Here is a 26,928-nt window from a genome sequence, read left to right as displayed (position 1 = left end):
TTTACTAATTGCTCACCTGCATGTTTACTTATCGCTTACCTGCATGTTTATTAACCACTCACCTACATGTTTACTAACTGCTCAACAGCATGTTTATTAACCTTTTAAAGCCGTTATGCCGTTCCATTCCGTCATAATTAGACTGGGCTTTAAAGCCGTTATGACGGAATGGAACGTCATAACTAACGGCTGTCCTGAAGCCTTCTGTGCTTCAGGGATTTAATCGCGGTCTGGAGGGCGTTCCTAGGATTGTAGGGACGCCCCCCAGATGCGATCCAATAATTGAAATAGTTGTTCCGATGTAGGCACTTTAACCCTGTCACGAAAGGGTTAACTGCTCACCTGCATGTTTACTTATTGCTCACCTGCATGTTTACTAACTGCTCACCTGCACGTTTACTAACTGCTCACCTGCAGGTTTACTAATTGCTCACCTGCATGTTTACTAACTGATCATCTGTATGCTTACTAACTCCTAACCTGCATGTTTAATTATCGTTCACCTGCGTGTTTACTTACTGCTCACCTGTATGTTTACTAACTGCTCACCTGCATGTTTACTAGCTGCTCATCTGCATGTTTACTAACTGCTCACCTGCATGTTTACTTATTGCTAACCTGCATGTTTACTAACTCTTCACCTGCATGTTTACTAATTGCTCACCTGCATGTTTACTTATTGCTTATCTGCATATTTACTAACTGCTCACCTGCATGCTTACTAGCTGCTTACCTGCATGTTTACTAACTGCTCACCTGCATGTTTACTAACTGCTCACCTGCATGTTTACTTATTGCTCATCTGCATGTTTACTAACTGCTCACCTGCATGCTTACTAGCTGCTTATCTGCATGTTTACTAACTGCTCATCTGCATGTTTACTAACTGCTCACCTGCATGTTTATGAACTGTTCACCTGTATGTTTACTAACTGCTTACCTGCATGTTTACTAGCTGCTCACCTGCATGTTTACTAACTGCTCACCTGCATGTTTACTAGCTGCTCACCTGCATGTTTACTAACTGCTCACCTTAATGTTTACTTATTGCTGACCTGCATGTTTACTAACTGCTCACCTGCAGGTTTACTAATTGCTCACCTGCATGTTTACTTATCGCTTACCTGCATGTTTATTAACCACTCACCTACATGTTTACTAACTGCTCAACAGCATGTTTATTAACTGCTCACCTGCATGTTTACTTATTGCTCACCTGCATGTTTACTAACTGCTCACCTACACGTTTACTAACTGCTCACCTGCAGGTTTACTAATTGCTCACCTGCATGTTTACTAACTGCTCATCTGTATGCTTACTAACTCCTAACCTGCATGTTTAATTATCGTTCACCTGCGTGTTTACTTACTGCTCACCTGTATGTTTACTAACTGCTCACCTGCATGTTTACTAGCTGCTCATCTGCATGTTTACTAACTGCTCACCTGCATGTTTACTTATTGCTAACCTGCATGTTTACTAACTCTTCACCTGCATGTTTACTAATTGCTCACCTGCATGTTTACTTATTGCTTATCTGCATGTTTACTAACTGCTCACCTGCATGCTTACTAGCTGCTTACCTGCATGTTTACTAACTGCTCACCTGCATGTTTACTAACTGCTCACCTGCATGTTTACTTATTGCTCATCTGCATGTTTACTAACTGCTCACCTGCATGCTTACTAGCTGCTTACCTGCATGTTTACTAACTGCTCATCTGCATGTTTACTAACTGCTCACCTGTATGTTTACTTATTGCTCATCTGCATGTTTACTAACTGCTCACCTGCATGCTTACTAGCTGCTTACCTGCATATTTACTAACTGCTCACCTGCATGTTTACTAACTGCTCACATGCATGTTTACTAACTGCTCACCTGCATGTTTACTAGCTACCTACCTGCATGTTTACTAGCTGCTCAACTGCATGTTTACTTACTGCTCACCTGCATGTTTACTAACTGCTCACCTGCATGTTTACTTACTGCTCACCTGCATGTATACTAGCTGCCTACCTGCATTTTTTTTCTAGCTGCTCATCTGCATGTTTACAAACTGCTCACCTGTATGTTTACTAACTGCTCACCTGCATGTTTACTAGCTGCTCACCTGCATGTTTACTAACTGCTCACCTGCATGTTTACTAGCTGCTCACCTGCATGTTTACTATCTGCTCACCTGCATGTTTACTAACTGTTCACCTGCATGTTTACTAACTGCTCACCTGCATGTTTACTTATTGCTCACCTGCATGTTTACTTATTGCTCATCTGCATGTTTACTAACTGCTCACCTGCATGCTTACTAGCTGCTTACCTGCATGTTTACTAACTGCTCACCTGCATGTTTACTAACTGCTCACCTGCATGTTTACTTATTGCTCATCTGCATGTTTACTAACTGCTCACCTGCATGCTTACTAGCTGCTTACCTGCATGTTTACTAACTGCTCACCTGCATGTTTACTAACTGCTCACCTGCATGTTTACTTATTGCTCATCTGCATGTTTACTAACTGCTCACCTGCATGCTTACTAGCTGCTTACCTGCATGTTTACTAACTGCTCATCTGCATGTTTACTAACTGCTCACCTGCATGTTTATGAACTGTTCACCTGTATGTTTACTAACTGCTTACCTGCATGTTTACTAGCTGCTCACCTGCATGTTTACTAACTGCTCACCTGCATGTTTACTAGCTGCTCACCTGCATGTTTACTAACTGCTCACCTTAATGTTTACTTATTGCTGACCTGCATGTTTACTAACTGCTCACCTGCAGGTTTACTAATTGCTCACCTGCATGTTTACTTATCGCTTACCTGCATGTTTATTAACCACTCACCTACATGTTTACTAACTGCTCAACAGCATGTTTATTAACTGCTCACCTGCATGTTTACTTATTGCTCACCTGCATGTTTACTAACTGCTCACCTGCACGTTTACTAACTGCTCACCTGCAGGTTTACTAATTGCTCACCTGCATGTTTACTAACTGCTCATCTGTATGCTTACTAACTCCTAACCTGCATGTTTAATTATCGTTCACCTGCGTGTTTACTTACTGCTCACCTGTATGTTTACTAACTGCTCACCTGCATGTTTACTAGCTGCTCATCTGCATGTTTACTAACTGCTCACCTGCATGTTTACTTATTGCTAACCTGCATGTTTACTAACTGCTCACCTGCATGTTTACTTATTGCTAACCTGCATGTTTACTAACTGCTCACCTGCATGTTTACTTACTGCTCACCTGCATGTATACTAGCTGCCTACCTGCATTTTTTTTCTAGCTGCTCATCTGCATGTTTACAAACTGCTCACCTGTATGTTTACTAACTGCTCACCTGCATGTTTACTAGCTGCTCACCTGCATGTTTACTAACTGCTCACCTGCATGTTTACTAGCTGCTCACCTGCATGTTTACTATCTGCTCACCTGCATGTTTACTAACTGTTCACCTGCATGTTTACTAACTGCTCACCTGCATGTTTACTTATTGCTCACCTGCATGTTTACTTATTGCTCATCTGCATGTTTACTAACTGCTCACCTGCATGCTTACTAGCTGCTTACCTGCATGTTTACTAACTGCTCACCTGCATGTTTACTAACTGCTCACCTGCATGTTTACTAACTGCTCACCTGCATGTTTACTTATTGCTCATCTGCATGTTTACTAACTGCTCACCTGCATGCTTACTAGCTGCTTACCTGCATGTTTACTAACTGCTCACCTGCATGTTTACTAACTGCTCACCTGCATGTTTACTTATTGCTCATCTGCATGTTTACTAACTGCTCACCTGCATGCTTACTAGCTGCTTACCTGCATGTTTACTAACTGCTCACCTGCATGTTTACTAACTGCTCATCTGCATGTTTACTAGCTACCTACCTGCATGTTTACTAACTGCTCAACTGCATGTTTACTTACTGCTCACCTGCATGTTTACTAACTGCTCACCTGCATGTTTACTTACTGCTCACCTGCATGTTTACTAGCTGCCTACCTGCATGTTTCCTAGCTGCTCATCTGCATGTTTATGAACTGTTCACCAGTATGTTTACTAACTGCTTACCTGCATGTTTACTAGCTGCTCACCTGCATGTTTACTTATCGCTTACCTGCATGTTTATTAACCACTCACCTACATGTTTACTAACTGCTCAACAGCATGTTTATTAACTGCTCACCTGCATGTTTACTTATTGCTCACCTGCATGTTTACTAACTGCTCACCTGCACGTTTACTAACTGCTCACCTGCAGGTTTACTAATTGCTCACCTGCATGTTTACTAACTGCTCATCTGTATGCTTACTAACTCCTAACCTGCATGTTTAATTATCGTTCACCTGCGTGTTTACTTACTGCTCACCTGTATGTTTACTAACTGCTCACCTGCATGTTTACTAGCTGCTCATCTGCATGTTTACTAACTGCTCACCTGCATGTTTACTTATTGCTAACCTGCATGTTTACTAACTGCTCACCTGCATGTTTACTTATTGCTAACCTGCATGTTTACTAACTGCTCACCTGCATGTTTACTTACTGCTCACCTGCATGTATACTAGCTGCCTACCTGCATTTTTTTTCTAGCTGCTCATCTGCATGTTTACAAACTGCTCACCTGTATGTTTACTAACTGCTCACCTGCATGTTTACTAGCTGCTCACCTGCATGTTTACTAACTGCTCACCTGCATGTTTACTAGCTGCTCACCTGCATGTTTACTATCTGCTCACCTGCATGTTTACTAACTGCTCACCTGCATGTTTACTAACTGCTCACCTGCATGTTTACTTATTGCTCACCTGCATGTTTACTTATTGCTCATCTGCATGTTTACTAACTGCTCACCTGCATGCTTACTAGCTGCTTACCTGCATGTTTACTAACTGCTCACCTGCATGTTTACTAACTGCTCACCTGCATGTTTACTTATTGCTCATCTGCATGTTTACTAACTGCTCACCTGCATGCTTACTAGCTGCTTACCTGCATGTTTACTAACTGCTCACCTGCATGTTTACTAACTGCTCATCTGCATGTTTACTAGCTACCTACCTGCATGTTTACTAACTGCTCAACTGCATGTTTACTTACTGCTCACCTGCATGTTTACTAACTGCTCACCTGCATGTTTACTTACTGCTCACCTGCATGTTTACTAGCTGCCTACCTGCATGTTTCCTAGCTGCTCATCTGCATGTTTATGAACTGTTCACCAGTATGTTTACTAACTGCTTACCTGCATGTTTACTAGCTGCTCACCTGCATGTTTACTAACTTCTCACCTGCATGTTTACTAGCTGCTCACCTGCATGTTTACTAACTGCTCACCTTAATGTTTACTTATTGCTGACCTGCATGTTTACTAACTGCTCACCTGCAGGTTTACTAATTGCTCACTTGCATGTTTACTTATCGCTTACCTGCATGTTTATTAACCACTCACCTACATGTTTACTAACTGCTCAACAGCATGTTTATTAACTGCTCACCTGCATGTTTACTTACTGCTCACCTGCATGTTTACTTACTGCTCACCTGCATGTATACTAGCTGCCTACCTGCATTTTTTTTCTAGCTGCTCATCTGCATGTTTACAAACTGCTCACCTGTATGTTTACTAACTGCTCACCTGCATGTTTACTAGCTGCTCACCTGCATGTTTACTAACTGCTCACCTGCATGTTTACTAGCTGCTCACCTGCATGTTTACTATCTGCTCACCTGCATGTTTACTAACTGCTCACCTGCATGTTTACTAACTGCTCACCTGCATGTTTACTTATTGCTCACCTGCATGTTTACTTATTGCTCATCTGCATGTTTACTAACTGCTCACCTGCATGCTTACTAGCTGCTTACCTGCATGTTTACTAACTGCTCACCTGCATGTTTACTAACTGCTCACCTGCATGTTTACTAACTGCTCACCTGCATGTTTACTTATTGCTCATCTGCATGTTTACTAACTGCTCACCTGCATGCTTACTAGCTGCTTACCTGCATGTTTACTAACTGCTCACCTGCATGTTTACTAACTGCTCACCTGCATGTTTACTTATTGCTCATCTGCATGTTTACTAACTGCTCACCTGCATGCTTACTAGCTGCTTACCTGCATGTTTACTAACTGCTCACCTGCATGTTTACTAACTGCTCATCTGCATGTTTACTAGCTACCTACCTGCATGTTTACTAACTGCTCAACTGCATGTTTACTTACTGCTCACCTGCATGTTTACTAACTGTTCACCTGCAGGTTTACTTACTGCTCACCTGCATGTTTACTAGCTGCCTACCTGCATGTTTCCTAGCTGCTCATCTGCATGTTTATGAACTGTTCACCAGTATGTTTACTAACTGCTTACCTGCATGTTTACTAGCTGCTCACCTGCATGTTTACTAACTTCTCACCTGCATGTTTACTAGCTGCTCACCTGCATGTTTACTAACTGCTCACCTTAATGTTTACTTATTGCTGACCTGCATGTTTACTAACTGCTCACCTGCAGGTTTACTAATTGCTCACTTGCATGTTTACTTATCGCTTACCTGCATGTTTATTAACCACTCACCTACATGTTTACTAACTGCTCAACAGCATGTTTATTAACTGCTCACCTGCATGTTTACTTATTGCTCACCTGCAGGTTTACTAATTGCTCACCTGCATGTTTACTAACTGCTCATCTGTATGCTTACTAACTCCTAACCTGCATGTTTAATTATCGTTCACCTGCGTGTTTACTTATTGCTCATCTGCATGTTTACTAACTGCTCACCTGCATGCTTACTAGCTGCTTACCTGCATGTTTACTAACTGCTCACCTGCATGTTTACTAACTGCTCATCTGCATGTTTACTAGCTACCTACCTGCATGTTTACTAACTGCTCAACTGCATGTTTACTTACTGCTCACCTGCATGTTTACTAACTGCTCACCTGCATGTTTACTTACTGCTCACCTGCATGTTTACTAGCTGCCTACCTGCATGTTTCCTAGCTGCTCATCTGCATGTTTATGAACTGTTCACCAGTATGTTTACTAACTGCTTACCTGCATGTTTACTAGCTGCTCACCTGCATGTTTACTAACTTCTCACCTGCATGTTTACTAGCTGCTCACCTGCATGTTTACTAACTGCTCACCTTAATGTTTACTTATTGCTGACCTGCATGTTTACTAACTGCTCACCTGCAGGTTTACTAATTGCTCACTTGCATGTTTACTTATCGCTTACCTGCATGTTTATTAACCACTCACCTACATGTTTACTAACTGCTCAACAGCATGTTTATTAACTGCTCACCTGCATGTTTACTTACTGCTCACCTGCATGTTTACTTACTGCTCACCTGCATGTATACTAGCTGCCTACCTGCATTTTTTTTCTAGCTGCTCACCTGTATGTTTACTAACTGCTCACCTGCATGTTTACTAGCTGCTCACCTGCATGTTTACTAACTGCTCACCTGCATGTTTACTAGCTGCTCACCTGCATGTTTACTATCTGCTCACCTGCATGTTTACTAACTGTTCACCTGCATGTTTACTAACTGCTCACCTGCATGTTTACTTATTGCTCACCTGCATGTTTACTTATTGCTCATCTGCATGTTTACTAACTGCTCACCTGCATGCTTACTAGCTGCTTACCTGCATGTTTACTAACTGCTCACCTGCATGTTTACTAACTGCTCACCTGCATGTTTACTAACTGCTCACCTGCATGTTTACTTATTGCTCATCTGCATGTTTACTAACTGCTCACCTGCATGCTTACTAGCTGCTTACCTGCATGTTTACTAACTGCTCACCTGCATGTTTACTAACTGCTCACCTGCATGTTTACTTATTGCTCATCTGCATGTTTACTAACTGCTCACCTGCATGCTTACTAGCTGCTTACCTGCATGTTTACTAACTGCTCACCTGCATGTTTACTAACTGCTCATCTGCATGTTTACTAGCTACCTACCTGCATGTTTACTAACTGCTCAACTGCATGTTTACTTACTGCTCACCTGCATGTTTACTAACTGCTCACCTGCATGTTTACTTACTGCTCACCTGCATGTTTACTAGCTGCCTACCTGCATGTTTCCTAGCTGCTCATCTGCATGTTTATGAACTGTTCACCAGTATGTTTACTAACTGCTTACCTGCATGTTTACTAGCTGCTCACCTGCATGTTTACTAACTTCTCACCTGCATGTTTACTAGCTGCTCACCTGCATGTTTACTAACTGCTCACCTTAATGTTTACTTATTGCTGACCTGCATGTTTACTAACTGCTCACCTGCAGGTTTACTAATTGCTCACTTGCATGTTTACTTATCGCTTACCTGCATGTTTATTAACCACTCACCTACATGTTTACTAACTGCTCAACAGCATGTTTATTAACTGCTCACCTGCATGTTTACTTATTGCTCACCTGCATGTTTACTAACTGCTCACCTGCACGTTTACTAACTGCTCACCTGCAGGTTTACTAATTGCTCACCTGCATGTTTACTAACTGCTCATCTGTATGCTTACTAACTCCTAACCTGCATGTTTAATTATCGTTCACCTGCGTGTTTACTTACTGCTCACCTGTATGTTTACTAACTGCTCACCTGCATGTTTACTAGCTGCTCATCTGCATGTTTACTAACTGCTCACCTGCATGTTTACTTATTGCTAACCTGCATGTTTACTAACTCTTCACCTGCAGGTTTACTAATTGCTCACCTGCATGTTTACTTATTGCTCATCTGCATGTTTACTAACTACTCACCTGCATGCTTACTAGCTGCTTACCTGCATGTTTACTAACTGCTCATCTGCATGTTTACTAACTGCTCACCTGCATGTTTACTTATTGCTCATCTGCATGTTTACTAACTGCTCACCTGCATGTATACTATCTGCCTACCTGCATTTTTTTTCTAGCTGCTCATCTGCATGTTTACAAACTGCTCACCTGTATGTTTACTAACTGCTCACCTGCATGTTTACTAGCTGCTCACCTGCATGTTTACTAACTGCTCACCTGCATGTTTACTAGCTGCTCACTTGCATGTTTACTATCTGCTCACCTGCATGTTTACTAACTGTTCACCTGCATGTTTACTAACTGCTCACCTGCATGTTTACTTATTGCTACCTGCATGTTTACTTATTGCTCATCTGCATGTTTACTAACTGCTCACCTGCATGCTTACTAGCTGCTTACCTGCATGTTTACTAACTGCTCACCTGCATGTTTACTAACTGCTCACCTGAATGTTTACTTATTGCTCATCTGCATGTTTACTAACTGCTCACCTGCATGCTTAGTAGCTGCTTACCTGCATGTTTACTAACTGCTCACCTGCATGTTTACTAACTGCTCACCTGCATGTTTACTTATTGCTCATCTGCATGTTTACTAACTGCTCAACTGCATGCTTACTAGCTGCTTACCTGCATGTTTACTAGCTGCTTACCTGCATGTTTACTAGCTGCTCACCTGCATGTTTACTAACTGCTCACCTGCATGTTTACTAACTGCTCACCTGCATGTTTACTAGCTGATCACCTGCATGTTTACTAACTGCTCACCTGCATGTTTACTAACTGCTCATCTGCATGTTTACTTATTGCTCACCTGCATGTTTACTTTTTGCTCATCTGCATGTTTACTAACTGCTCACCTGCATGCTTACTAGCTGCTTACCTGCATATTTACTAAGGCTCACCTGCAAATTTACTAACTGCTCACCTGCATGTTTACTAACTGCTCACCTGCATGTTTACTTATTGCTCATCTGCATGTTTACTAACTGCTCATCTGCATGCTTACTAGCTGCTTACCTGCATGTTTACTAACTGCTCACCTGCATGTTTACTAACTGCTCACCTGCATGTTTACTTATTGCTCATCTGCATGTTTACTAACTGCTCACCTGCATGCTTACTAGCTGCTTACCTGCATGTTTACTAACTGATCACCTGCATGTTTACTAACTGCTCATCTGCATGTTTACTAGCTACCTACCTGCATGTTTACTAACTGCTCAACTGCATGTTTACTTACTGCTCACCTGCATGTTTACTAACTGCTCACCTGCATGTTTACTTATTGCTCACCTGCATGTTTACTAGCTGCCTACCTGCATGTTTCCTAGCTGCTCATCTGCATGTTTATGAACTGTTCACCTGTATGTTTACTAACTGCTTACCTGCATGTTTACTAGCTGCTCACCTGCATGTTTACTAACTGCTCACCTGCATGTTTACTAGCTGCTCACCTGCATGTTTACTAACTGCTCACCTTAATGTTTACTTATTGCTGACCTGCATGTTTACTAACTGCTCACCTGCAGGTTTACTAATTGCTCACCTGCATGTTTACTAACTGCTCACCTGCATGTTTACTTACTGCTCACCTGCATGTATACTAGCTGCCTACCTGCATTTTTTTTCTAGCTGCTCATCTGCATGTTTACAAACTGCTCACCTGTATGTTTACTAACTGCTCACCTGCATGTTTACTAGCTGCTCACCTGCATGTTTACTAACTGCTCACCTGCATGTTTACTAGCTGCTCACCTGCATGTTTACTATCTGCTCACCTTCATGTTTACTAACTGTTCACCTGCATGTTTACTAACTGCTCACCTGCATGTTTACTTATTGCTCACCTGCATGTTTACTTATTGCTCATCTGCATGTTTACTAACTGCTCACCTGCATGCTTACTAGCTGCTTACCTGCATGTTTACTAACTGCTCACCTACATGTTTACTAACTGCTCAACAGCATGTTTATTAACTGCTCACCTGCATGTTTACTTATTGCTCACCTGCATGTTTACTAACTGCTCACCTGCACGTTTACTAACTGCTCACCTGCATGTTTACTTATTGCTCATCTGCATGTTTACTAACTGCTCACCTGCATGCTTACTAGCTGCTTACCTGCATGTTTACTAACTGCTCACCTGCATGTCTACTAACTGCTCACCTGTATGTTTACTAACTGCTCACCTGCATGTTTACTAGCTGCTCATCTGCATGTTTACTAACTGCTCACCTGCATGTTTACTTATTGCTAACCTGCATGTTTACTAACTCTTCACCTGCAGGTTTACTAATTGCTCACCTGCATGTTTACTTATTGCTCATCTGCATGTTTACTAACTGCTCACCTGCATGCTTACTAGCTGCTTACCTGCATGTTTACTAACTGCTCATCTGCATGTTTACTAACTGCTCACCTGCATGTTTACTTATTGCTCATCTGCATGTTTACTAACTGCTCACCTGCATGCTTACTAGCTGCTTACCTGCATATTTACTAACTGCTCATCTGCATGTTTACTAACTGCTCACATGCATGTTTACTAACTGCTCACCTGCATGTTTACTAGCTACCTACCTGCATGTTTACTAGCTGCTCAACTGCATGTTTACTTACTGCTCACCTGCATGTTTACTAACTGCTCACCTGCATGTTTACTTACTGTTCACCTGCATGTATACTATCTGCCTACCTGCATTTTTTTTCTAGCTGCTCATCTGCATGTTTACAAACTGCTCACCTGTATGTTTACTAACTGCTCACCTGCATGTTTACTAGCTGCTCACCTGCATGTTTACTAACTGCTCACCTGCATGTTTACTAGCTGCTCACTTGCATGTTTACTATCTGCTCACCTGCATGTTTACTAACTGTTCACCTGCATGTTTACTAACTGCTCACCTGCATGTTTACTTATTGCTACCTGCATGTTTACTTATTGCTCATCTGCATGTTTACTAACTGCTCACCTGCATGCTTACTAGCTGCTTACCTGCATGTTTACTAACTGCTCACCTGCATGTTTACTAACTGCTCACCTGAATGTTTACTTATTGCTCATCTGCATGTTTACTAACTGCTCACCTGCATGCTTAGTAGCTGCTTACCTGCATGTTTACTAACTGCTCACCTGCATGTTTACTAACTGCTCACCTGCATGTTTACTTATTGCTCATCTGCATGTTTACTAACTGCTCACCTGCATGTTTACTAGCTGATCACCTGCATGTTTACTAACTGTTCACCTGCATGTTTACTAACTGCTCATCTGCATGTTTACTTATTGCTCACCTGCATGTTTACTTTTTGCTCATCTGCATGTTTACTAACTGCTCACCTGCATGCTTACTAGCTGCTTACCTGCATGTTTACTAAGGCTCACCTGCAAATTTACTAACTGCTCACCTGCATGTTTACTAACTGCTCACCTGCATGTTTACTTATTGCTCATCTGCATGTTTACTAACTGCTCACCTGCATGCTTACTAGCTGCTTACCTGCATGTTTACTAACTGCTCACCTGCATGTTTACTAACTGCTCACCTGCATGTTTACTTACTGCTCACCTGCATGTTTACTAACTGATCACCTGCATGTTTACTAACTGCTCATCTGCATGTTTACTAGCTACCTACCTGCATGTTTACTAACTGCTCAACTGCATGTTTACTTACTGCTCACCTGCATGTTTACTAACTGCTCACCTGCATGTTTACTTATTGCTCACCTGCATGTTTACTAGCTGCCTACCTGCATGTTTCCTAGCTGCTCATCTGCATGTTTATGAACTGTTCACCTGTATGTTTACTAACTGCTTACCTGCATGTTTACTAGCTGCTCACCTGCATGTTTACTAACTGCTCACCTGCATGTTTACTAGCTGCTCACCTGCATGTTTACTAACTGCTCACCTTAATGTTTACTTATTGCTGACCTGCATGTTTACTAACTGCTCACCTGCAGGTTTACTAATTGCTCACCTGCATGTTTACTTATCGCTTACCTGCATGTTTATTAACCACTCACCTACATGTTTACTAACTGCTCAACAGCATGTTTATTAACTGCTCACCTGCATGTTTACTTATTGCTCACCTGCACGTTTACTAACTGCTCACCTGCAGGTTTACTAATTGCTCACCTGCATGTTTACTAACTGCTCATCTGTATGCTTACTAACTCCTAACCTGCATGTTTAATTATCGTTCACCTGCGTGTTAACTTACTGCTCACCTGTATGTTTACTAACTGCTCACCTGCATGTTTACTAGCTGCTCATCTGCATGTTTACTAACTGCTCACCTGCATGTTTACTTATTGCTAACCTGCATGTTTACTAACTCTTCACCTGCAGGTTTACTAATTGCTCACCTGCATGTTTACTTATTGCTTATCTGCATGTTTACTAACTGCTCACCTGCATGCTTACTAGCTGCTTACCTGCATGTTTACTAACTGCTCATCTGCATGTTTACTAACTGCTCACCTGCATGTTTACTTATTGCTCATCTGCATGTTTACTATCTGCTCACCTGCATGCTTACTAGCTGCTTACCTGCATGTTTACTAACTGCTCATCTGCATGTTTACTAACTGCTCACCTGCATGTTTACTTATTGCTCATCTGCATGTTTACTAACTGCTCACCTGCATGCTTACTAGCTGCTTACCTGCATATTTACTAACTGCTCACCTGCATGTTTACTAACTGCTCACATGCATGTTTACTAACTGCTCACCTGTATGTTTACTAGCTACCTACCTGCATGTTTACTAGCTGCTCAACTGCATGCTTACTTACTGCTCACCTGCATGTTTACTAACTGCTCACCTGCATGTTTACTTACTGCTCACCTGCATGTATACTAACTGCCTACCTGCATTTTTTTCTAGCTGCTCATCTGCATGTTTACAAACTGCTCACCTGTATGTTTACTAACTGCTCGCCTGCATGTTTACTAGCTGCTCACCTGCATGTTTACTAACTGCTCACCTGCATGTTTACTATCTGCTCACCTGCATGTTTACTATCTGCTCACCTGCATGTTTACTAACTGTTCCCCTGCATGTTTACTAACTGCTCACCTGCATGTTTACTTATTGCTCACCTGCATGTTTACTTATTGCTCATCTGCATGCTTACTAGCTGCTTACCTGCATGTTTACTAACTGCTCACCTGCATGCTTACTAGCTGCTTACCTGCATGTTTACTAACTGCTCACCTGCATGTTTACTAACTGCTCACCTGAATGTTTACTTATTGCTCATCTGCATGTTTACTAACTGCTCACCTGCATGCTTACTAGCTGCTTACCTGCATGTTTACTAACTGCTCACCTGCATGTTTACTAACTGCTCACCTGCATGTTTACTTATTGCTCATCTGCATGTTTACTAACTGCTCACCTGCATGCTTACTAGCTGCTTACCTGCATGTTTACTAACTGCTCACCTGCATGTTTACTAACTGCTCACCTGCATGTTTACTAGCTACCTACCTGCATGTTTACTAACTGCTCAACTGAATGTTTACTTACTGCTCACCTGCATGTTTACTTACTGCTCACCTGCATGTTTACTAGCTGTCTACCTGCATGTTTCCTAGCTGCTCATCGAACTCATGTTTACGAACTGCTCACCTATATGTTTACTAACTGCTTACCTGCATGTTTACTAGCTGCCTACCTGCATGTTTACTAACTGCTCACCTGCATGTTTACTAGCTGCTCACCTGCATGTTTACTAACTGCTCACCTTAATGTTTACTTATTGCTGACCTGCATGTTTACTAACTGCCTACCTGCATGTTTACTAACTGCTCACCTGCATGTTTACTAGCTGCTCACCTGCATGTTTACTAACTGCTCACCTTAATGTTTACTAATTGCTCACCTGCATGTTTACTTATTGCTTACCTGCATGTTTATTAACCACTCACCTACATGTTTACTAACTGCTCAACAGCATGTTTATTAACTGCTCACCTGCATGTTTACTAACTGCTCACCTGCACATTTACTAACTGCTCACCTGCATGTTTACTAATTGATCACCTGCATGTTTACTAACTGCTCATCTGCATGCTTACTAACTCCTTACCTGCATGTTTAATTATCATTCACCTGCATGTTTACTAACTGCTCACCTGTATGTTTACTAACTGCTCACCTGCATGTTTACTAGCTGCTCATCTGCATGTTTACTAACTGCTCACCTGCATGTTTACTTATTGCTAACCTGCATGTTTACTAACTCTTCACCTGCAGGTTTACTAATTGCTCACCTGCATGTTTACTTATTGCTTATCTGCATGTTTACTAACTGCTCAACTGCATGTTTATTAACTGCTCACCTGCATGTTTACTTATCGCTCACCTGCATGTTTACTAACTGCTCAACTGCATGTTTAATAACTGCTCACCTGCATGTTTACTTATCGCTCACCTCCATGTTTATTAGCTGCCTACCTGTATGTTTCCTAGCTGCTCACCTGCATGTTTACTAACTGCTAACCTCCATGTTTACTAACTGCTCACCTGCATGCATGTTTACTAACTGCTCACCTGCATGTTTATTAGCTGCCTACCTGCATGTTTACTTACTGCTCACCAGCATGTTTACTAGTTGCCTACCTGCATGTTTACTAATTGCTCACCTGCATGTTTACTAACTGCTCACCTGCATGTTTACTAACTGCTCAGCTGCATGTTTACTAACTGCTCACCTGCATGTTTACTAGCTGCCTACCTGTATGTTTACTTACTGCTCATCTGCATGTTTACTTACTGCTCACCTGCATGTTTACTAACTGCTCACCTGCATGTTTACTAGCTGCCTACCTGTATGTTTACTTACTGCTTATCTGCATGTTTACTAACTGCTCACCTGCATGTTTACTTATTGCTCACCTGCATGTTTACTAACTTCTTACCTGCATGTTTACTTACTGATCACCTGCATGTTTACTAACTGCTCACCTGCAAGTTTACTAGCTGCTCACCTGCATGTTTACTTACTGCTCACCTGCATGTTTACTTATTGCTGACCTGAATGTTTACTAACTGCTCACCTGCAGGTTTATTAACTGCTGACCTGCATGTTTACTTATCGCTCACCTACATGTTTACTTACTGCTCAACTGCATGTTTACTAACTGCTCACCTGCATGTTTACTTATTGATCACCTGCATGTTTACTAACTGCTTTCCTGCATGTTTACTTACTGATAACCTGCATGTTTACTAACTGCTCACCTGCAAGTTTACTACCTGCTCACCTGCATGTTTACTTACTGCTGACCTGCATGTTTACTTATTGCTGACCTGAATGTTTACTAACTGCTCACCTGCAGGTTTATTAACTGCTCACCTGCATGTTTACTTATCGCTCACCTGCATGTTTACTTACTGCTCAACTGCATGTTTACTTACTGCTCAACTGCATGTTTACTTACTGCTCACCTGCATGTTTACTAACTGCTCACCTGCATGTTTACTTATTGCTCACCTGCATGTTTACTTACTGCTGACCTGCATGTTTACTTATTGCTCACCTGCAGGTTTATTAACTGCTCACCTGCATGTTTACTTATTGCTCACCTGCATGTTTACTTATTGCTCACCTGCATGTTTACTTACTGCTCAACTGCATGTTTACTTACTGCTCAACTGCATGTTTACTTATTGCTCACCTGCATGTTTACTTACTGCTCAACTGCATGTTTACTTACTGCTCAACTGCATGTTTACTTACTGCTCACCTGCATGTTTACTAACTGCTCACCTGCATGTTTACTTATTGCTCACCTGCATGTTTACTAACTGCTAACCTGCATGTTTACTTATCGCTCAACTGCATGTTTACTTACTGCTCAACTGCATGTTTACTTATCGCTCACCTGCATGTTTATTAACTGCTCACCTGCATGTTTACCTATTGCTCAAATGCAAGTTTACTAACTGTGTCTTTCTCTCCCCCCTCCCTCCCCTGTGTCTCTCTCTCTCCCCCTCCCTCCCCTGTGTTTCTCTCTTTCCCCCCTCCCTCCCCCGTGTCTCTCTCCCCCGTGTCTCTCTCCCCCCTCCCTCCTCTGTGTCTCTCTCCCCCTCCCCTGTGTCTCTCTCCCCCCTTCATCTCTCTCCACCCACTCCCCCCCCCCCCTCCCTTCCACTAACCCTGATAAAAAAAAAGCCTGCTGATACTGGACCTTGGCATACATAGGGGAACATTAGTAAAGGGGCTACAGGTTGGTAATTCACAAATAAAAAGCATCATTAAAGGATGAGTTTCAAACAAATTGAGTCCGAGAGCACCATTATTCTGTTGAGGAAAACATACAAATGGGGAAATAATTGCTTGTGATTACAATTTATGCCTCCCCAAAGTAAACCTGTTAGTTTAAGAATTAAAGGAAGGGAGTTGTACTATATTGATTAGAGTGAGGGAAGCATACATTAAATAAAACTGCAGCTATTCCACATATGTACAATAATTCTGTTGTCAGTAGTTAGTTCCTCTGGATAATACAATTACAACTCATTTCTAGTCTCATAATGCTGACCAGATGAGTGCCATATTTGAGATGATTCCCAGTGACTGTTTGGGGCTGTGTTTGGAAAGTCTTCCTTTTGGTTCATGACATGATGTTGTCCATGTGAATCATAGTAATCCTTTATAAAAATGTGTGTTTGATCATGTTTATTATGGCCATAATGACCATCAGGAGTTGTCCCTGAATTTTGCACACCTCCAGTGAAGAGATGATGCCCAGTCTGCTCTGTATCTGTCTGGGACTGGACATCATTCTCTTCACTGGAGGTGTGCACAATTCAGGGACAACTCCTGATGGTCATTATGGTAATAATAAACATGATCAAACACACAAGGATCCGGTCTTGTTAGTGCTCATCATACCTTTCCCAAATGGTGGCAAAGAGCTTTGGTTTGTATTTTTGTGCGTTTGAACTTTGAGGAGAAAATAGTATTCCACTTGAAGGAAACCTGGTGGTATTATTCACAGTGGGTCCAAGAGATGGTACTCCAGCATGCCCATGTTTCAGCAGATTAAAAAGTGACTGAGACATGGCCACTTTGGAGAGCACCTGATTGAGGATTGTAGTAGCAGCTGTGTTATTTGTTACTGCAGTTTGTCCCAACTTAAAGGGACAGTGTAATCCAAAACAAACTTTCATTATTTAGATAGTGCATGTTATTTTAAACAATTTTCCAATTTACTTTTATCACCAATTTTGCTTTGTTCTCTTGGTATTCTTAGATGAAAGCTAAACCTAGGAGGTTCATATGCTAATTTCTAAGCCCTTGAAGGCTGCCTCTTAGCTTAGGGCATTTTGACAGTTTTCCACCACTAGAGGGTGTTAGTTCATGTGTTTCATATAGATAACACTGTGCTCACACACATGGAGTTCCTAGGAGCCAGCACTGATTGGCTAAAATGCAAGTCTGTAAAAAGCACTGAGATAAGGGGGCAGTCTGCAGAGGCTTAGATACAAGTTAATCACAGAGGTAAAAAGTATATTAGTATAACTGTGTTGGCTATGCAAAACTAGGGAATGGGTTATAAAGGGATTATCTATCGTTTAAAACAATAAATATTCTGGTGTAGACTGTCCCTTTAATCCTTTGCAGAGTGTGTGTGCAGTGTGTGTGTCAGTAAGCAGAGTATGTGTGCTTTATTCTCCAAGTAAACGACACATTTCAGATGAGCTGGTGCTTTAGTTTCTCAACCATAGTCCTCAAGTACCCCCAACAGGCCAGGTTTTTATAGCTGAATCAGTGCACAGGTGAAGTAATCAGCTGATCAGTAACCATGGTTACTGACTTGCTCTCACCCATCAGCTGATTATTTCACCTGTGCATGGGTTCAGCTGCAATTAAAACCTGCCCTGTTGGGGCTACTTTAGGCCCGCGGTATATGTGTTTCTTCGGTGTATTACATCTAGTGCCTCACAGCCTCTGACTTCACCGCACGTCACTGCTGCATTCATACAGTGAGCATACCCTGGTATCACCCCACTGCTTGTTATTACTATAATATACACTTGTCAGTTACACTCCTGCATTCATACAGTAAGCATACCCTGGTATCACCCCGCTGCTGGTCATTACTATTATATATACTGTAACACTGGTCAGTTACACTCCTGCATTCATACAGTGAGCATACCCCAGTATCACCCCACTGCTGGTAATTAGTATTATATACACTGGTGAGTTACACTCCTGCATTCATACAGTGTGCATATCCTGGTATCACCCCACTGCTGGTCATTAGTATTATATACACTGGTCAGTTACACTCCTGCATTCATACAGTGTGCATACCCCGGTATCACCCCACTTCTGGTCATTAGTATTATATACACTGGTCAGTTACACTCCTGCATTCATACAGTGTGCATACCCCGGTATCACTGCACTGCTGGTCATCATACTTTATGCACAGACTCTAGTAACTGTATAGTTTGTGCAGATTTACAGTCAGTTATTCAAATAAATGTAATTATATATTTATATACACAATGATATAACTGAATGTAATGAAAACTATTGGGCACTGGTGTATTGTTTGCTTTGCTCCCTTATCATGGGCTCTATGACAATCTTCAGTTTGTCTTCTTGCACAATAAACATATTGCGCATGTGCTAGAATATTATTATTAAGTGCACATGCGTGAATACGGTGCTGTTATGGGCTAGCTAGAACCCAGGTTGCCCAGCACATGGGTTTAGAAATACACCCACTTTTGACAGTAAATATTGTGGGATCATTTTGAAAACGACTACTGAAGGTATTAGAGCAAATTTGTAATAGATACTTTCCTTTCATTCTATTGGCTGATGTGAATTTGAAGATTCAAATCGGCCAATAGTATTGCAAGGGAACCCTCACATAAAAGGGGTACCTTGCATTCATTATTTAGTGTGCGGCTGGAGACCATATAAAGAGGACCTCCGTGTTGAAGCTTGCAAGATGAAGACCACTGCCGCTTCCACCGCCATCTCGATAAAGATGGACCACTGCCTGGATAAAGAAGACAGACCACCGCCTGGATGAAGAAGATTATCCGCCACCTGGATGAAGATCGACTGCCACTGGCATCATCATTATCGGTGAGTACCTTTATGGGGTTAGTGTTAGTTTTTTGGGGGTTTTTTGGGGTGTTTTTTTTTAAGAATATTATTTTTTATGGGCAGCAAAAGAGATGAATGCCATTTTAAGGGCAATGCCCATCCAAATGTACTTTTCAGGACTTTTTTTTTTTCATTTTGGGGTGGTGGGAGGTCTAATGTTAGAGGGGTTAGTGGTTTTAAGGGCTATTGGTAGTTTAGTTTTATAATTGGGCTTTTTTATTATCTTATTTTTCTGTAATGTTAGGTTTTTTTGTGATGTTAGTTTGTTTTTTGTAATGTTAGGTTTTTTTATTTGTTATAATGTTAGTTTGTTTTTTGTAATGTTAGTTTTTTTAATTTTAGTAATGTTAGGTTTTTTTATTTTAAAAGGTAAAATTAGGTTTTTATTTAAATTTACAGGTAATTTTTTTTTTTAAGTTAGTTAGAATTGTTTTGTAAATTTAGGGGTATTTTAATTTGGGTTAAGTTAGGGGGTTTTAGGTTAGGGGGTTTAGATGTTAGTTTATTACTTTGCGTTTTGGGGAGCTGGCGGTTTAGGGGATAATAGTGTAGTTTAGGCTTTGCGTTGTGGGGGTATGGTGGTTTAGGGGTTTATAGTTTATTTAGATGTGGAGGGATGATGGTTTAGGGGTTAATAGTATTGTACGTAGTTTGCGATGTGGGGGGATGGCGGTTTAGGGGTTAATAGTGTGTTTAGTGTAACCGTTTCATCTGGACAAACTTTTTACTCAACCTTTAAAGTCGAGTAAAATTGGTAAATGTGATTGCACTTGCAGGATCGCATTTACTTTCAACTTTTAATACAACCTCAAATTACCACGAGTTTGTGCAAACAAATTTGTGGTAATTTTAATAGCACTCTACTTGTAATATGGATTTGAATGTAAAGAATACCCAGATCTCAAGATCCCGTTTACGCGCCTAGCGCTAACGATAGTGCTCCAGTTGTAATCTAGCCCTTTATATTTACAATCTCTCAAAGTGTTCAATGTCCCATTAACAAGGTATTTGTATGTGTGTCTGATTGTGTATAAAGATTCTCAGTATTTTATGAGATACAGATGAAAATATAGTTGCTCATTTAAAACCAACTTACTGGGTAGGGAAATGAATGTTCTGTTGTGTCCCAAATCCTCGAATCAGCATAAAGAACTCCTTTAACGTTTGTGTCAACTGAACTGATAGCATTATCTTTTTTCTGGTAGCCCTTGTCTTTAAACATAAAGCAACTGTAAGAAAAAAATAAAAATAGTGAAACGTTTGGCTTTGCCAAACAAACAAAACACAGACAAACAAAACACAAACTTAAGCTATGCAATTCTGTTTATGGAAATCACAGCAGAATAAAAGGAAATACTATTTACACAATAATCTATCCTATCTGTTCATTCTGAAGCAAAACAAAACAAAACTGTTTCAATAGCTGGATGTAACTATCAAAAAAAAACAAATTAAAAAAGGGAAAGATTGACAAAGCAATATTAAGAAAGTGAACTTAAAACAAAGGTATTTTAATCTTTACTCACAGAAAGACGACTACTAGTGCTGCATAGCAACACCATTTCCAAAATCCAAGCCAGAAGTTTTCAATGCGGACTTCTTTATTTGTTGTATATGTACAAAGGGATGATTCTATCTGCTTGAAACAACATGAAGCCATAGTGAGACCTGCCGTACCTTGCTCTTAATTTTAGCTACTAAACTGAAAGTAACTTGCAAATCTGAGACAAACTGACTTTCAATAGAATAAACCCATCCCTAATTTCCTGTGCAACTGTAACGCCTTAGATATTTACACAGCCATGTATTTTGATACAAAACAAAAAAGAACAACCAATGGCACTACTGTGAGGTAAACAATATACCTCAGTAAATTACCTTTATTACAAAACAGAGATTCTGTATTTGTATTATTATTAGCGGGTAAAGGTGCTAGTGTATTTGAACATTTATACTTTTTAAAGAACAAAGAGAGACTGGTTCTTTATAAGAATACACATAGTAGCACTCAAGGTTTAAAGCTTGTAAGTCTAGTATATTAAGACAGCATGTAATGAATAAACTTGTGAAACTAAGTTAAAACATAACTTTTATTAAATAACTAGTAAAATTAGGAAATTATTTTAAAACCACATTTAGATCACCTTCTATAGTCAAGGAATAAATGTATATAACATTGTGTCAGGTCTGATATATGGATTTGTGGTGTATAAGAGTCGGTATTTGTATCACAGAGATACAAATTATAAATCTGTACAGGTCTGCTGTAGTTCAAGGGGGCTATGTAGTTATCAAATTTTGTCTACACCCACAAGTTTATATTATCCGTGTAAGGTCACAGCTAGTAAATAGTATAGTGATCCGGGACCTATATTAGGTAATGTTACAGATGTGTAGATCGTTGTGCTTGGTTGGATACCTATCAGTGCACTCAGGGTTAGTTTGCAGATTTGTAATATGCTATGTTATCGGGATTGGTATTGAAGTAATCCAAATCTTTGATAGTACTAACAGAATGTCTAATATCTCAAATCTTTTGATACACCTTTAATATTTAAAGGGAAATGAAACCCAACATTTCTCTTTAATGATTCAGATAGAGGATGCAAGTATAAACTACTTTCTAATTTACTTCTGTTATCAATTTTTCTTTGTACTTTTGCTATCTTTTTCTGAAAAGCATGCATACAGGCTCAGGAGCCGGTGTTCTGTCAGAAGAGGGAATTCATCAGACTAGCGAACGTAAGTGACATTTCATCAGCTGCCTGATAACAAATCCATACTGCGCATGAGCTCCTCATCGTAGTCGCATTCCAAAGCAACTACGTCCCAACCTGGCACATTTGCTCTTCTTATAGAACAACGGCCGCGCACACTAAAGTTACCTCCACTGATAGAACACCGGGCAGCTGCTGAATCAAATTGCCCTGGTTACATTACATTAATGCCAACATTACCACATTGTATTTTCACTGCAGTGCTTTTGCAGCCAAGTTTGTGCCCCAAAAGGTTAACCTATTGTATGCCACAAAGTGTTACACTGGCAACGGAACCATAAAGGTTAATATTACATCTCCACTGCTTATATAGCTTTTGGGGCACAAAAATGACTGCAATTGTAACACTTTGTGGCATACAATAGGTTAAGCTTTTGGGGCACAAAAATGGGTTTGTGGGGGGATTGTAATATTTGGTGGTTAGTTTGGGTTTTTTTTAAGTAAAAGAGCTGATCGTTTTAGGGCAATGCCCCACCCCTTAGAATGTAAGTCTATAAGCCCAGCTGTTTTTAGATCACCTTCATAAAAGCTGACAACAGTACAACTCTCAGCAGGGCCCTCTACCCATTTGATACCTATAAATGTTAACTTGTATACCGCCTATGTTTATAGCGCTGCAGAATCTGTTGCGTTCTTGGGGCATGAGATGACAATTAGGTAAGCATAAACATGTGTCTGTGTGAAAATCTATATTGTGTCTTATGATTAAGCACAAGTGTGCTGTTAGATTATGTGAATCCGCTTTTAGATGAGAAGGCTGGATTGTGTACATTTATAAATTAACAACCTAGACAACGCTTATGAGCTATCTTATACTGTATTACCACTACTACCTGAGATGATTGGGTTTAGATTTTCACACAGACACATGTTTATGTTCACCTAATTGTCATCTCATGCCCCAAGAACGCATATGGGCAGATTCAATGTGGAAAAGTTTTAATGGTTTTTATTTTTTAATTTTTATTAATCAGATGTTAGCCGTTTAAACATTGTTAGCATATTTTTAAGATTGAACCTTTATGTTTGTGAACACATTGTGTAACATAGTATTAGTGTAATATTTTGATCTGTCATTGATCTAATCACTATTGCAATGTTTACATGGTGATGTCACAGCATGTGACTCCTTCTGATTGGTCACCATTCACCTGAGTGTTTCTTCAGGTAACTCCCTTAACAGGAGTTGCCAATTAGTTTAATTTGTTTGTATGGCATATATAGCAAGTGTTTGTTACCTGTTTTTAATAAGCCTCATGAAACAGCCACTAGTGGCTGAGAAACGCGTTGCTTGATTTTAATATTTGTAATAAAGTAAGTTGATTACTTTTACCACTTGCTGCCACATTATTTCAAACATGAGAACATAATTAATAACTAACACATCTACAGTGTGGGAATTATGGAACTTGCACAGCAAAAAGATGGAACACTTCTCAACAGCCTAGAGTAAGGTAGAGTGGAAATGCTAGTCTGAGTTTAAACTAGACAACATATGGGATGATATATCAGAGCATTAAAGACAAAAAATGCAAAATGCAACAATAATAAAGAAAGGGTTAAATGACAAGATAAACATTCCATACATAAATAAAGACCCATTCAGTCAAACAAGTCTGCCAAGTTACTTTACCCAATGTTGTCCAGTAGAAGGTTGCTGGGGAAAGAGGTAAAGTCCCCCAATGAAGGAGATGCAGAAGTACAAGGAGTGTAAAGAGGGGAACCTAAAAGCCTAGAAAATGTAGAAGCAAACTGACTTTTAATTCAGCATGCTTTCTAGTCTAAAGAAGTGATCATAAGTACTCAACCTGGAGAAGCTTCAGTGACCCCCACATCTGCTCATGGAGGTGAGGTGTGTGGAGGGTATGAACCTTAGGCGCTTTTGAGAGACTAACAAATTTGTGACTCGTCATCTCTTACGAAACATTGGGATATTTGCGTTGTGAAGTACTGGATGGCTGTGTTTCAGAAGTTGACAGTAGGTGTCATTATAGGCATTTGGTTAAAAGGGTGATTTCTCTCTCTACTGCAGTTAGGTGTACATACCTGTAAGGAGGTTTAGAAGATAAATTAGGCTTTACTTGCAGTAATCTTTATCTGTGTTTGTAGCATGTGGTTGCTTGTGTATTGAATTGATAGCTTTTATTCTGGCAATTACTATTGGATTACTGGTTTGACTTCTGCTTCCCCTGACTGCACTTCTGTTTAAGCTTTTGTTTGGAAAGATTTTATTTATGACTTTTGCTTGTTATTTGACTCTGCAACAGTTTAAAGCACCAGTATACACCCATTTTCATAACTGCATGTAATAGACACTACTATAAAAAAGAATATGCCCAGATACTGATATAAAAATCCAGTATAAAATCGTTTAAAAACGTTTAACACTATTAACCCATAAACCGCCAGCCAAAAAAAACTAAATACCTTTGAAAAAATTAAAAACTTAACTGAAAAATTTTAAAAATCTAACCTTTTTTTAAAAAAAAAAATAAACCTACCATTACTATTTAAAAAAAAAACTAACATTACACAAAACAAAAAAAAATAATAACATTACAGTAAAAAAACAACTAACATTTCTGTTAAAAACTAAAAACCTAACATTACTTAAAAAAAAACAAAAGACATATTACATTAGGGCATTTAGCTCTTTTGCTGCCCAGAGGTAAAAAAAAAATTCCCTAATCTAAAAAAAAACCCTATAAAAAAACAACAACCTAACACTAAATCCCAAGATGGTACTCACCAAAGATGATGGCAGCGCTCCAATCTTCAATCGGTCAATATCTATCTTCATCCATATGCGACGGTCTTCATCCATCTTTGGATCCTCAACACGGAGGTCCTCTTCATGCGGTCACCAGCCGCACATTGAATTTTGAATAAAAGGTACCCCTTTTATATAGGGGTACCCTTACATTCCTATTGACTGATTTTCATGTTCAAAGTCAAATCAGCCAATAGAATGAAAGCTTTTTCTATTGGCTGATTTGAATTTGAACATGAAAATCAGCCAATAGGAATGCAAGGGTACCATTTTTATTAAAAATTCAGTGTGCAGCTGGTGACCGCATGAAGAGGACCTATGTGTTGAAGAGCTGAAGATGGATGAAGGCCGCATTTTACGCAACAATTCGCGCTCAAAGAGCTTTAGTTAACAGTTTTGCGCAACACAAAAGTTTCACAAAATACTTCACAAATACATTACATAGTACAGTTACACTCATATTAACACTGTCTATTAAAATTATTTAAAAAAAAATATTGCACACAAAAGTTATAAGGGCTCAAAGAAACGAGATCTCGAGTGTTAGGAAAAAAAAGCAGACGAAGGGATTTTACATTGAGATACGTACACATACATAGAGAAACATGGATTTATATGTATAGACATATGTGTAACAATGGAGATAATTAGGAGCACTCTCTTAAAAGGGAGTGCTCCTAATCTCAGCTTGTTACCTGTATAAAAGACAACTGTCCACAGAAGCAATCAATCAATCAGATTCCAAACTCTCCACCATGGCCAAGACTAAAGAGCTTTCCTAGTATGTCAGGGAAAAGATTGTAGACCTACACAAGGCTGGAATGGGCAACAAGACCATTGCCAAGCAGCTTGGTGAAAAGTGACAACAGTTGGTGCGATTATTCGCAAATGGAAGAAACAAAACATAACTGTCAATCTCCCTCCGTCTGGGGCTCCATGCAAGATCTCACCTCGTGGAGTTTCAATGATGATGAGAACGGTGAGGAATCAGCTCAGAACTACACAGGAGGATCATGTTAATGATTTTAAGACAGCTGGGACTATAGTTACCAAGAAAACAATTGGTAATACACTACGCCGTGAAAGACTGAAATCCTGCAGTGCCCGCAAGGTCCCACTACTCAAGAAAGCACATGTACAGGCCCATCTGAAGCTTGCCAATTAACATCTGAATGATTCAGAGGAGAACTGGGTGAAAGTGTTGTGGTCAGATGAGACCAAAATCGAGCTCTTTGGCATCAACTCAACTCGCCATGTTTGGAGGAGGAGGAATGCTGCCTATGACCCCAAGAACACCATCCCCATCGTCAAACATGGAGGTGGAATCATTATGCTTTCAGGGTTTTTTTCTGCTAACGGGACAGGACAA

At 40.2% G+C, this 26,928-nt stretch overlaps 1 protein-coding gene across 1 annotated transcript in view; it reads right to left on the bottom strand.

The window, feature by feature from the left end:
• Window positions 1-25,613, bottom strand: part of LOC128646952 (P2X purinoceptor 7-like) — a 730,384-nt gene extending 704,771 nt beyond the window's left edge. Inside the window, exons 1-3 of the mRNA XM_053699762.1 lie at window positions 25,539-25,613; window positions 24,418-24,521; window positions 21,109-21,241 (exon numbers count right to left, since the gene is read on the bottom strand). Coding sequence (XP_053555737.1) covers window positions 21,109-21,241; window positions 24,418-24,521; window positions 25,539-25,613 — 312 coding nt within the window. The remainder of the gene's footprint in view (window positions 1-21,108; window positions 21,242-24,417; window positions 24,522-25,538) is intronic.
• Window positions 25,614-26,928: the final 1,315 nt, after the last annotated feature.

Source organism: Bombina bombina, chromosome 2 (genome assembly GCF_027579735.1).
Source record: "Bombina bombina isolate aBomBom1 chromosome 2, aBomBom1.pri, whole genome shotgun sequence".
NCBI classification, from domain to species: Eukaryota; Metazoa; Chordata; class Amphibia; order Anura; family Bombinatoridae; genus Bombina; species Bombina bombina.
The sequence above is the reverse complement of the archived record's forward strand: the minus strand, read 5'-3'. Positions and strand labels throughout refer to the sequence as shown.